The following is a 13,807-nucleotide window of genomic DNA, read 5'->3' on the forward strand; positions in this document are numbered from 1 at the left end:
ATAGTGTTATTATCCTAATTTTGCTTGATCAGTTCATCTCTATGATCACCGCATTACAGATAGCAGACAATTAAAATCATTTGCATCTACATCCCTTCATATTATTCTGACCACAGAACTTCACAGGTTATACATTATAGGGACAGGTTATGATAATCTGTTATTTGGCAGTATGCAGAAATCAAAATGATATCAATGCCAAGTATCTACCATTTCCAAAACAATTGACCTTTTCGGTAATTTCGCAGTAACAATGTGCGCTATGGTTATGTAATGGCTCTTAATTATTACTAAATGAAAGTAAATGAGGAACTTGGTGGCAGTGGACTGAACAAGTTTGGAAAAATGATCAATTATTAAAGCATCTTCTGCATATTTGGATTATGAATTTCCTACATTCTATTTCATCAAATTGGCTTTATTACGCTAACATCTTAACACACAAATAAATAAATTCACACATGAAAAAAAAATCTTTTCTGTTAGTTCGGTTTATTTCCCCATCTCATAGAATTTTACAAAAAATATATATATCTAACCAAATACCAATAGAATTCTTTCCAATAAACTGACCTATGGCAGACGATATGCATATTATTAACACATGTACTGATTGATTCATATCATGCAAGTACAACAAAAAATCCAAATGTCATTTTCACTGACAGTTGCAATGCATCCCAATTTCTTTACCCCATCGACAGTCCTTTACCCAGACATAACTGTATAATACAAACCCTGTGTGGGTTTGGGACGTGCGATGCATCGGTTATTCCAGTTGAAATCCACACACCCCCTATGGAAGACATGACCTTAATCTTCACCACAGTGAGTATATTTCAAATGGAGTCACTCATTACCTGTGTGTAAGATTAAGGTCATGTCTTCCATAGGGGTGTAAGGATTTCAACTGGAATAGTCCATTAATTGTAACTGTGTGATATTGATCCCAAGTATCATACTTACTATAGATTATGTATGTATGAGATTAAGAAGTCTCAACATTGGCAACCAGCTTGAATGAGGCAAATAAAACCATATACCTCGTATCTGTCTTTCTTGGTCCCGTTTCACATCAATAAGTGACTGCGATTTCACACAAGCTTCCCTCTAAGTGAGATTCATACAGGTGTTCACATAGAGATTAGCACTGCCATGAGAAATAGCAATCTTTCAATGTTTAAGTGCCCTAACCATCATATTCTCTAGATCCAACGAAAGACATAAGAACATATCTAGAAATTATGATGAATTTGGATACTTACAATCAGTGGCAATCTTTGAGAAATGCCCCACTACAATGACCCATCTTAAATTTCACAAATAGTACAGTCAGTACTGAACTTGAAGACAAAGTAAATTCTATACAAATGAAGTTTTAGAAGTTTAGTTTGAAGTCTCACTGGCCATCCTAACTACATCTTTATTGCATTACACCACTGACAAACCAAAGTACCCAATAACTAAATCAGGCCTCAATTTCACAAATTGCAACACATGAGGTTCATGTACCGGTACTATGACAAGTTCTGGGATCTGATGCACTTTTGACTACAGCTTGGCTTTTCAAAACAAGCCCTAGCACTTTTCTGCACTAGATATTAATTTGCAGCATCCACCATTTTGTAGTGTATGTACATGTAGTGTAGTGTTCAAGTGGCCTCCTTTCTTGTAGTCTGGCATGTAACTTAATCCGATTACTAGCTTGAGATTACTGGCCTGACTGGGAAGTGCCTGAATAAGTTCCAAAACATCTCTAGTTTTCATTGTGTTATTCATATGACGGTACAGAACTGTGTCATTCATATAACGGTATGGCACTGTGTCATTCATATGACGGTATGAGTTGCTTTCATCTGATTTTGTCTTCATTTACGCTACAATGCACAAAATATTTGTGAAATTGACGCTAGTTTTTGAATGTTGCATATTTTTTTCACCTTTGGTGAATGACCTACTCAAAATTACAAAAATATTCAAATTCCAAAAGGCATTTAATACTCAAATTTTACTTTGCAATATAAAAATATTTCAGTTTACACCTACACTACTCAAAGAAATGAAAGGATCAGTTTTATTTATAAGCATTTTACAAAAATAGCATTAACCTTGTAAATCAGATGAGTGTCATTTCATTCAGTAATATTTAGGCAACAGAACACTTGCACTACCAAGTACTAATGTCCTCAGGGCTGTCAACTTTTTGGATTTGCTAGGCGTGAGACACTGTCGTACCCGAGCGGAATTATTTTTGGCCGACTACAATGTTCATTTTGACCCATGATTATTTGAGCCACGGCGCTTGAAAAGTGGGGGGGGTAGGGACAACAAATTACTTTTACTATGCGTGAGAAATTACTCATTTGAGAGCTCTTTGCACGGGTCTTTGCATGAGATTTACTACCTAGGCGTGAGATTATACTACCTTGGCGTGAGACAATGACCAAATGCGTGAGACAATGACCAAATGCGTGAGACTCACAGCCAATGGGTGAGAGTTGACAGCCCTGATGTCCTATGACACTGAAAAACACCTTGGTTACCACCATAAGAACAAAACAAGAAAGAAGCTAAAATCAAGATTGTAAAATTCTGATCCTTCCAATTTTTGAGTAGTGTATACAGAACTGTTATAAGTTGCAAACATTTAAATTTGGATATTATCATTATTATGACAAATAACAATTTTAACAATTCCACTGATCCATAGTTTTTGTGGACTACGACAAATGGACAACACATAAAACGTAATATAGTTGCAGAAAACCTGATCGCTGACATAACATACTAGCCCACTCAGTGTTAACTTACTTGAGACTAAATACCCAAGTCCAGGGAAATGTGCAATGCCCCTGTTCGACTTTCATGCCACTTGTCGCTGCATCATAACATATCAGCCAATGACAAGACATTATTGTGTCCATTTATCTGGAATGCGCATGTATCACACCATTCAGCGGCACGTGGCATGACAGTTTGAAACCAGCATAAGGATCGTCAACATCCAAAATGCTCATTTTGGTGGTTTTCTGAGTAACTACTATATTTAAACAGAACAAACAAAACACCTGGAAACCTTTTCTAAAGGAAATACATAATGTACCCAAACTACAAAACACAAACCAAGTTAGTACTTGCATATCTATCAACTTTACAATATATATTTTCTTCAATATATAAAATCTCAAAGTCCAGTTAAGTAGAATTTTTTACAACTTCTCAATTCAACGTAAGATATCCTGATAAGGTGAATTAATAACATTCAAAACATTTGGCTAGAACATTATGCTCATTATATGAAAGTATGTTGTTCAGTGGATGTTTTTCCACAGTTTTATCTTTGTGCACAAATACAAGTCCATATCTCTTTATGGTACTGACTATTGTGCTGTATTACATTGGAACATAGATGGCAAGATGAATGAATCATGAAGAGGAATATCAAATTATACATTTTGAATATTTGCTAGAATTTCATAAAGAACTTCCATTTCTGCTCTACATAATCCAGAAATAATCTAATTAATCACAATAATTTGCATAAATACTGTTATTACTGTTGGAATGTTGGAATTTCAGGCCATGATTATGTGCAGGCATCTGATGACAAAACAATGCAATACAAAACAATGATCTTTATAATCATTTTTCTATTGGGAAAAAAGAGTTTTTATTACCAAAATTAAGTATCGTTTGTTCAAATTCCGGTTAGCAATATTTAATCAAAACTAAATATACCACTGATAAATTGACATTCTACATTGGACCCTTTCAACAGTTTAAATCACCTCACTGAACTTAAATTAAGAGCAGTGATTGGTTGAAATCTGGTATTGGATCATTCCATTATGCATTGTAGGTACTTGATGAGACGTTGCCACCATGTCCGGTCCAGTTGGTGTGGTGAAAGGTTCCAGGGTTTGCCAGTAGTTCATAGGTGTGAGCACCAAAGTAATCTCTCTGTGCCTATTAAAGGAAAAATAAAATCAGAACAAAATACCAAATTGTTAATGTTCCATTTAGCATTACAGAGAAGTATCAGACCAAGAAATGGAACTCCACCCTACTTGCCTATCACCTTGAAGGGGAAAATATTGTACATCAGGATTATTAAATATCATGCCTGGCAAACTCTGATTTAAAGTGCATGCTAAAAGTTGATATTAGCTATATGCAAACCTTTGTATGCTCATCATATAAATAATCAAGCAGTATGATGCTCATTATAATCAGTTTTAGCATTTCTTAGAAAACAAAATGCCAGAAATCCTGGGTGATAACTCAAAATGACAGATTTTCAGTAGCATTATGCTTGAGTTTATATTATCTAGAGTATGAGTTCTCCAGGACTAGTTTCTTTAGAATTATCTGGAACTAAACCTACAAATCTAGACAATTTTTCAATTATGAAAAACAATTAAATTCATCTCCACAGCTGCAAATCAATATCATTATACGACTCATTTTAATGCAATGAAAGAGCAGTTTTATTAAATTTGCTCAACAGATGTTTCTCTATTAATTCTCTGCCAAATTGATATAATCATTGTCTGCTGAATAATCTTTCCCTACAAATTCATACAATAACAACATCTAAACTGCCATTGTTTCTCAAAGGAAGCGTTGAATTAAGAAAACCTTACCAGAAATCCACACAGGTAAGTTATCATTTACCTTTACCTTTACAACAGTATTTGCTAATGTTAGTTGTGATGTTTTTCTGAAGTGATGATCAACTTAGTATCATGAGATGTTTGAAATTTATGGAAAAGGCTTACTTAACTAATATACATGATAAAATTAATATTCCGGTATTTAATCATGAATAACGTTCATAATTCCATAAGTTTCTAACCCAAAGTGTTTCCCCATAGTAGTCCTACTTTTCCTATACGGTAAAGCTCATATTCAGATATTTGCCATTCTGAATATTTGTTTCATTATTTTATAATAATGACATTGTCATGTGATGAGCCCTTTGGAATTTCCAATAGCTTGTGTTGTAATGAACTAATTTTGATGAATGTATTTCCTATTAGCAAACATGTTCACACAGATGATGCTCAACAGACTTTTAAGCTGAATCACATAAAAATGTAAAGCTGGTGTGAGATCAACAAGTGCCGATTTGCAAACATACAAATGAAGTGTTTAGACATAAAAGCGGTGTATCCATTTTTTACAAGGAATGTTCATATCAAATAATTTTGATTTTTTTAAATTGGGGAATAATATACATGTACAAATTTGATGGCAAATTATTAAAAATCAATATTTTTGAAATTTGAAAAAGTCCTCGTAGTAAACTTTATAAATCTAATGATATGCACTCAAAAGTGTATGTAGCTTGGATGAAAAGCCGACCTTTCGTATTGAAGATATAAATAAAGTTTCCCAAAATGAAATTTCATGTATATCTTCCCGATATCCCGAATCAATTCCCCGAGTCAATCCCCGACTGATCGCTGCTGACATAACATTGTGAAAATGAACATGGTCACATGGACAAATTTGAATATCAAGGATGCTTTTGCTGTTTGTGAACCTTGCATACAATTTCAGTAGGGGTAATTAGACTTTTCAACAATGTACACAGAACTTGTAGCTTCACTAACGACAACATTCAAGCAACTGAATGCGAAAACACTGATAAATCATGTCAAATTGTTCATGTGCGCTCAAAATGGGCTATTCCAGTTGAAATCCTTACACCCCATATAGAAGACATGATCTTAATCTTCCACATGGGAAGTGTGAATTTCAAATGAGTTAACTGAATGGGCGACTTCATTTGAATAATCTACACCCCGTGACAGGGGATTAAGGCTTTTTCTTTCATATTAGGAGTGTACAGATTTGAACTTGATTAGCCCAAAACAAAACCAAGCTCAACCTATTTGCACAGGCTATATGGTCAACGTTAACATTATTGACCAAATTTAGACAAATTTGTAAACTTGAATATACTGTGATACGAATGGTTGGTTCCAACCATCAAGTGGGACAACTGTGTAATTTTGACCAGGTACATTGTTGCGCATACAAGTCAAATTACCCCCATCACCTATCATGAACCTTACTCACCTTTAATATATCACATCTTTGATTGGATGTGTCTTGCAGTCTACAAATAATGTAATATAAATATCTTAAAAACTAAATCCCCAAATTATTTTACCGGATAGACCTACAAAATACATATGCCATTTGGTACATAATTACAGGTTGTACCTTTCTCCACTTTGAGGAATACAAAATCGATTAAATACTGAATTTGCTGATTCGCTGGCTGATTTTGGGAGATTCGCAGCGAGTGATATTTAGTGTCCATGTCGAGTAGAAAATCGCTCACTAGAATTCGAGTTTGGGCGAGCAGTGGCGAGCGAGAGCGATCGCTTGCCTCAAACGGCAAGGCCTGGGTATGCGTACCTTCAAAGTCGGCACAATTTGTGCGTCCGCGTCGGTACTTTGTACTTAATCGCCCTATCATGTCAATGAAATAGTGATCAGCATATACACTAGCATACCATTATGTGTATCATTGGCAGTTGAAAGCCCTGTTGAAAGCAAATCAACTTGATGGAAAGTTTCTACTGACTCCGGACACTAATCTGAGAGTCAACCACTTTTGCATCCAGCCTTTGATCACATAGACATTAATATCTCCCATCACCATAACAACCTAAGATGTATTATGTGTACACATGTATTAACAATACCACTGAAGGAGTACATGCTTTTTGTCTAGAGCAGTGAATGACATCAATGCATTGAGGCATCTGTTTTGCATCCATATCTATGCGACATCTTTAAACATGTTCATGTGTAAATGAGCACTGTGAGGACACTCTCAATTGAATTCACATAGACATCACTAAATGAATTGGCAAACCACACTATACAGAGTTCACACTAGTACAAGAGAAGAGTTTGCCTACCTGGATCAAGTTTGCAGGTACAACCTCTGATCGGTATCCATCATAGAAAGCCAAGGCAGTACTGAATGCTGGGGTTGGAACACCACGAAGGACTGATGCGGACACTACTTTACGCCATGAGTCCTATAAGAGAACAAACATAGAATTGGATTACATCAAACATAGAATTGGATTTGATCTTCTTACCATATACATGAGGACTTTTGTTCAACCAATTGAGCTTTTGAGTCAGCTGGGGAAGAGCAAAAGATTTTATCTATAGGTAATCAGTTCCAGCCTGATTCTCTTGACATCTTTTCATCCAATAAGCATCATACATCATGTTGCGTGGTGAGAAGTTTAAATCAAATTATATTGTACAGTTATTGACACATTCAAACCATGTTTTTTTACCTACAACAGGAATACATAAAAACCATCAAATTTACATACATAACACTAACTTAAGGAATTTTACATCCAGAAACACTGTCTAGGAACCGTGGATGTCCACAGTTGATGTGCAGCCACTGCTGAACAGAGATTTCTCATGTGTGTGTTCTCATTTGCCAATGTTTACAAGCACACCCTATTCACACTCACACACCCACATACATACCTGCATACACACTTTGTTTTAGAATAGATAGCTGTATAGTACATGAAACCTAATAATAAAATCTCATTGATGCAAGTTCTCAATGCGCTATTCTATTTGAAATCTCATAACCCTGTGGCAGGATTTAAGTCTTCCACAGACGGAGTATGTTTTCTAAATGGAATTGGTTAGGGATAATTATTTAAAACCCACACTCCCCCTGTATATAGTTTTACCTATATCTTCCACAACTGGAGTGAGTATTTCAAATGGAAGTTACCCAATTGTCTATTCTATTTAAAACCCACACTCCCTCTGTGAAAGACTTTAGTTAAATCTTCCACAGGGGGAGTGTAAATTTCAAATGGATTAGCCCATTTTGCTTCATTTCTTACCTGGCAGTCTGTGATAGCCTTCTTGAAGAAGTCATCTAACAAAAGGTTGGTCAGATTGGCATCCTTGTCAAATGCTTCTTTGATGTTGCCAAGGAAACGGCTGCAAAAAATAGAAATTAGATATGGTGAGCATCTTTTTTGGTCATGTGCAGTATATGGTTTGCGTGTGGATGGTTTCTGTTTAATATCACCATTGGTGTCAGACATTTTAATATCAATATTTCATCTTAGGATGACCAAAGAACAGTATTGTGTTTTATTTGGTTAAGGCAGAATTCACCAACAGTTCAAGCCGCAAGTAAGCGGTTTCTTAGGCTAAATAAATGCCAAGTGGCCTGAAAACCAAAATTTTTTCAAATTCCATTTTACAGTCAAGATTTATGGTAACATATGTCTCACAAATATTTTATGTCAAAGCAGTGCAGAGTAGGTTACAGTAAAAATATCATTTTCAAGAATGAACATAGCGTGATGAAAGTCTGTGTACACTACGTAGTAAACGTGTGTGTACGCACCCACATAAGTGAATCCAATTCACTCTAATTGGCTAGAATTTCCGATAACATACTTTGATACGCTTGATCTGGTTTGATCAGTATTTCAGCCCATATTTGCTGCCTACAGCCAACACAGCTGTTGGCAGCTGTGTTTATTCAAATGAAATTTTCAAAATAGATGACTTTATTGATGTGTGCAGTAACAAAACCAATACTTTCACTACAAACCAAAATCGACCTAACAAGGAAAAATCGTCCTAAGATTATCAACATCAATGAATGAGGAATTAGCCTAAGTTGACAAAAGAATTTAGGGAGAATTTAGGGAGATTTTAGGGACATGAAAGGTCGATAGACCGCCCAAAACTGCCACCCAAAGCAAAATCAATACCAATGTCTCCATGCCCATCAAGTATCGAGTAAACCAATAAAGCCACCATGAACCACTTTATATCCGGGCACTTACCATTGAAATGTCAATCTCAATTAGCGTATAATACAAACTCTGTTAGGGCTACCACGATGACAAAGCAGCCTTTGTTAAGAAGTGGAAATGTATAGCACTTATCATGTTTTATTTTTATGGTGATCGATCGAATAGTTGACCGTTAGTTTTTATTACATCACAGAAAGGAACCGTCAGCGTCAGCGTGGAGAAAAAGTTTTTTTAATCAAGTTCCAATTTATATGAAAGTTAGTTCAACCATGGTTCAACCGAAAAAAAAATCCCACAACAGTCATACCGCGTATGGTTATCTCTGGAACGTGGTTCAATATCATGCACATCGCGCACATGATTTGATGTAGGCCTAAACAATAATTATGATTAAGAAAAGCCTACTCCCAATATTTTTTTGTTATGTCGTGATATTCACCCATTTACCATTTTCAGCTGGATAATCAATGCTGCGATCTTAAAAAGTTGTAAAATATTAAATTTAAAATGTGCATGTTTATTTGACAAACTTGTTAAAACTACAGGGGATTTTGTCGACGTTCATGCCTACTCTTCCCGCTACTCTTTAGTATTTTCAATTTTAAAAAATCAATGAAACCCGATTATATCGGCGGTTCATGAAACGAAACAGCTTAATTATCTTTTAAATCAAGCAAACAGATCTGCAGGAAGAAAAGGCAAAGTAAAATGTACCGCAAACTCTCCGTGTCACTTATTATGTTTATGTTTGTTTACAAAGATTTGAGCGAGGGGAGAGAGAGAGTCCGAGAAAGAGTGTTTGTAAGAAACATCTCAAGACATAATTATAATATATTATAAGTTCCTACCTCAAAAAATTCTTGAGTAAACGCATGAAAAATCGGGGGAAGTTTTGTTGTCCATTGACCGGGCCGTTGAGATGCACTATCGCATCGCGGGATTTTTCGCCTACGATATGTATGCTTCATTTCGTTTTACTTCAGACCTTTTGTGGCCTAGAACTTCCAAGCAAATGTCCCAAAATAATGTTTTTCTCGTAAAGTATTCTACGCAATGCAAGTATATTGGATCAGGATCAGCACATCACAATTTACAGATAGATGATGGCATGAGGATGCCGGATCAATTGGATACCTACACTACGGTACTGGTTAAACATTGTTGTTAACTACTTCATCCGGATCCGGTGCGGTTCAAACAAAAACAAAAAAGCCAACATTTATTGGTAGATATATTCCATGATCAAATGCTATAAATTGTCGGCACGGCATTTAATTCTCCCGGTTATTTCTCCATTTTGATACAATTTCCAGCAAATACCGTCATCAATTAACTTTCTGCCGCCGCTCCATGTAACTATATCCATCATTCTCGTGCCTCGAACTTCGAAGGTTGGCCTAACAAAGTAACTATAGGCCTACCGGCAAGCCGGCAAGGCCGGGTACCAATGTCAGGAAAGACCGGTCGCGTTGTCAGTGGTCTGGCGAGTTCGTCGTCCAACCCAAGCATGAAGTTCAAAGAAATATAATTGTCTTCAATCTGATATAAACGTCTAGGATATGGATAGTCCAGTAGTCCACATTAAAATATTATTTTAAAACATCATGCTGCTTCCTGTTCATCTCCAAATGAAATCATGGAAGGACCGTGAGAAAGTCTTGAGTAGCGTCAACGTACCCACTTGACCCGATGATGAGCATGTGTAATTATGTGCATGTACCGTCCGTTTAACGTGTTTACAAACAATTTACACTTGGCTTTATAAAGTAGTTGCTGTATAATAATTGCAATTAATAAAAACTGAGGTTTTTTCTACTTGGCAAAAACAATGTTGCCAACAAAAATGGAAAAACTAAAAAACTGATGAATGTTTCACTTTTTTCATCTCAAAACCAAATGATTAATTAACAAATAATAATAGTAATAATAATTCGATCATTACAATATATTATTTCCTTCTGTCATTTTTGATCAGCAAGATTCTAAATTGTCCACGATTTCGTATTTCCTTGATAATCCATCGCTGTATTTTTTGCCGATTTTTATTCCTTTCTGATTTATTCCAGGTACGTATCTTCCAAGTTCAAAAGACCCAAGCTATTGTTTCCCATCATATTCAAGATTACTCATGCATGGATCAAGACATATAATTATAATAAACACATGTTGCCCCATTCATAAAATGATCATCAGGTGTCCTTCCCACATCCCCGGCCCACATCATTTGTGATCGGTTGGTTTGAACTACATCCTTGTTTTGAACGTGCCAGAAGTCGACCACAAAGGGACCACAAAGGACACGCCGCCCAGTTAAAACCACGTGGTCACCATGGTTACAACTCGATGCATATGGTATATGTTGTCAACATTCCAAAAATAACATCTTTCAACCGTTGCCATGGGTTAGAAGCAAAACTTTTTTTTATCTTTGCATTGGAAGCAATATAGTTGGTTTAGACCAGAGGAGATGCTCATCTTCTCTGGTGTAGATGGAGGGGGGGGAAGGGGCTCATCATGTTTTACTTCGGGGTGCGAGATGGCAGCTCGAAGTCCGAGATGGAAGCTCGGGGTCCAAGATGGTAGCTCGGGGTCCGAGATGGTAGCTAGGGGTGCGGGGTGATACCGGTAGCTCGGGGTGCGGGATGGTAGTTCGGGGTGAGGGTGATAGCTCAGGTTGCGAGATGGCAGCTCGAAGTCCAAGATGGAAGCTCGGGGTCCAAGATGGTAGCTCGGGGTCCGAGATGGTAGCTCGGGGTGCGGGGTGATGGTTGCTCGGGGTGCTGGCTCAGGGTGCGAGATGGCAGCTCGAAGTCCGAGATGGAAGCTCGGGGTCCAAGATGGTAGCTCGGGGTCCGAGATGGTAGCTAGGGGTGCGGGGTGATAGCTCGGGGTGGGGGATGGTAATTCGGGGTCCAAGATGGTAGCTCGGGGTCCGAGATGGTAGCTAGGGGTGCGGGGTGATACCGGTAGCTCGGGGTGCGGGATGGTAGTTCGGGGCCGGGTGATAGCTCAGGTTGCGAGATGGCAGCTCAAGTCCAAGATGGAAGCTCGGGGTCCAAGATGGTAGCTCGGGGTCCGAGATGGTAGCTCGGGGTGCGGGGTGATAGCTCGGGGTGCGGGATGGTAGCTCGGGGTGAGAGGTGATAGATAGCTCGGGGTGCGAGATGGCAGCTCGAAGTCCGAGATGGAAGCTCGGGGTCCAAGATGGTAGCTCGGGGTCCGAGATGGTAGCTAGGGGTGCGGGGTGATAGCTCAGGGTGGGGATGGTAATTCAGGGGTGAGGGTGATAGCTCAGGTTGCGAGATGGCAGCTCGAAGTCCAAGATGGAAGCTTCGGGGTCCAAGATGGAAGCTTCGGGGTCCAAGATGGTAGCTCAGGGGTCCAAGATGGTAGCTCAGGGGTCCAAGATGGTAGCTCGGGGTCCAAGATGGTAGTTCGGGGTGAGGGGTGATAGCTCAGGTTGCGAGATGGCAGCTCGAAGTCCAAGATGGAAGCTCGGGGTCCAAGATGGAAGCTCGGGGTCCAAGATGGTAGCTCGGGGTCCAAGATGGTAGCTCGGGGTCCAAGATGGTAGCTCGGGGTGCCGGGTGGTAGCTCGGGGTGCGGGATGGTATCTCGGGGTGAGGGGTGATAGCTCAAAAGTGCGAGATGGCAGCTCAAGTCCGAGATGGAAGCTCAAAAGTGCGGGATGGTAGCTCAGGGTGAGGGGTGATAGCTCAGGGTGCGGGATGGTAGCTCAGGGTGAGGGGTGATAGCTCAGGGTGCAGGATGGTAGCTCAGGGTGAGGGGTGATAGCTGGGGGTGCGGGGTGATAGCGTGGGGTGCGGGATGGTAGCTTGGGGTGCGGGGTGGCAGCTCGGGGTCCAAGATGGTAGCTCGGGGTTCGAGATGGTAGCTCAGGGTGCGGGGTGATAGCTCAGGGTGGGGATGGTAGCTCGAGGTGAGGGTGATAGATAGCTCGGGTGCGAGATGGCAGCTCGAAGTCCGAGATGGAAGCTCGGGGTCCGAGATGGTAGCTCGGGGTGCGGGGTGATAGCTCGGGGTGCGGGATGGTAGCTCGAGGTGAGGGGTGATAGATAGCTCGGGGTGCGAGATGGCAGCTCGAAGTCCGAGATGGAAGCTCGGGGTCCAAGATGGTAGCTCGGGGTCCGAGATGGTAGCTAGGGGTGCGGGGTGATAGCTCGGGGTGCGGGATGGTAGCTCGGGGTGAGGGGTGATAGCTCGGGGTGTGAGATGGCAGCTCAAGTCCGAGATGGAAGCTCAGGGGTGCGAGGTGGTTGCTTAAAAGTGCGAGGTGGTAGCTTGGGGTGCGACTGAGTTGGTTGCTCGGGGTGCGAGGTGGTAGCTCAGGGTGCGAGGTGGTAGGTCAGGGTGCGGGATGGTAGCTTGGGGTGCGAGGTAATAGCTCAGGGTGCTCTAATGCCATAACTCATAACTTAAAATTGAGCGCAAAATCTAGATTTTTAACTTTAGCGCTCACGCACATGAAACTGAGTCGATGTGGATGGGTTGGGGTGTGTACACGAGTCTGGTGTAGGATATAGTGTGTGCCGGCACCAGGAATTGTTTTCGGGGGGCATTGGGTCAAAGTGAATAGGGGGGTGGGTGGGGATTAACTAATTTTACACACAATTACGGCAAAAAGTGGAACATTTCGTAAATTGGGGGGGGGGCGGTTTTACGGAGGGGGGGGGGTTCTAGGGTCATGGGCCATCATCGTACCAAGTATGGGCCCGAGGCTACTTTAGTTCTTAAGCTAGAGGAGTGCAAAGGACTGGTCTTGAGAAGGAGAAGGAGGAGGAGGAGAAGCCGAAGACTAAACACAACAAATACAATATCTATGCCCGTTGCACGGGCATAGACAAAAAGTACGCGAATTCTACACTTTCAATTTATGACGAACACTCCCCCAACACACCCCGCTCCTACTTACAAGGTATAAGCCCAGGTTAAAGCACCATAGC

At 39.9% G+C, this 13,807-nt stretch overlaps 1 protein-coding gene across 1 annotated transcript in view; it reads right to left on the reverse strand.

The window, feature by feature from the left end:
- Nucleotides 1–475: 475 nt before the first annotated feature.
- LOC140157212 (6-phosphogluconate dehydrogenase, decarboxylating-like) overlaps nt 476–13,807 on the reverse strand; it is a 41,824-nt gene continuing 28,492 nt past the window's right edge. Inside the window, exons 12-14 of the mRNA XM_072180330.1 lie at nt 7,911–8,010; nt 6,939–7,061; nt 476–3,966 (exon numbers count right to left, since the gene is read on the reverse strand). Coding sequence (XP_072036431.1) covers nt 3,847–3,966; nt 6,939–7,061; nt 7,911–8,010 — 343 coding nt within the window. The 3' untranslated portion in view covers nt 476–3,846. The remainder of the gene's footprint in view (nt 3,967–6,938; nt 7,062–7,910; nt 8,011–13,807) is intronic.

Source organism: Amphiura filiformis, chromosome 7, assembly GCF_039555335.1.
Source record: "Amphiura filiformis chromosome 7, Afil_fr2py, whole genome shotgun sequence".
Classification (NCBI taxonomy): domain Eukaryota; kingdom Metazoa; phylum Echinodermata; class Ophiuroidea; order Amphilepidida; family Amphiuridae; genus Amphiura; species Amphiura filiformis.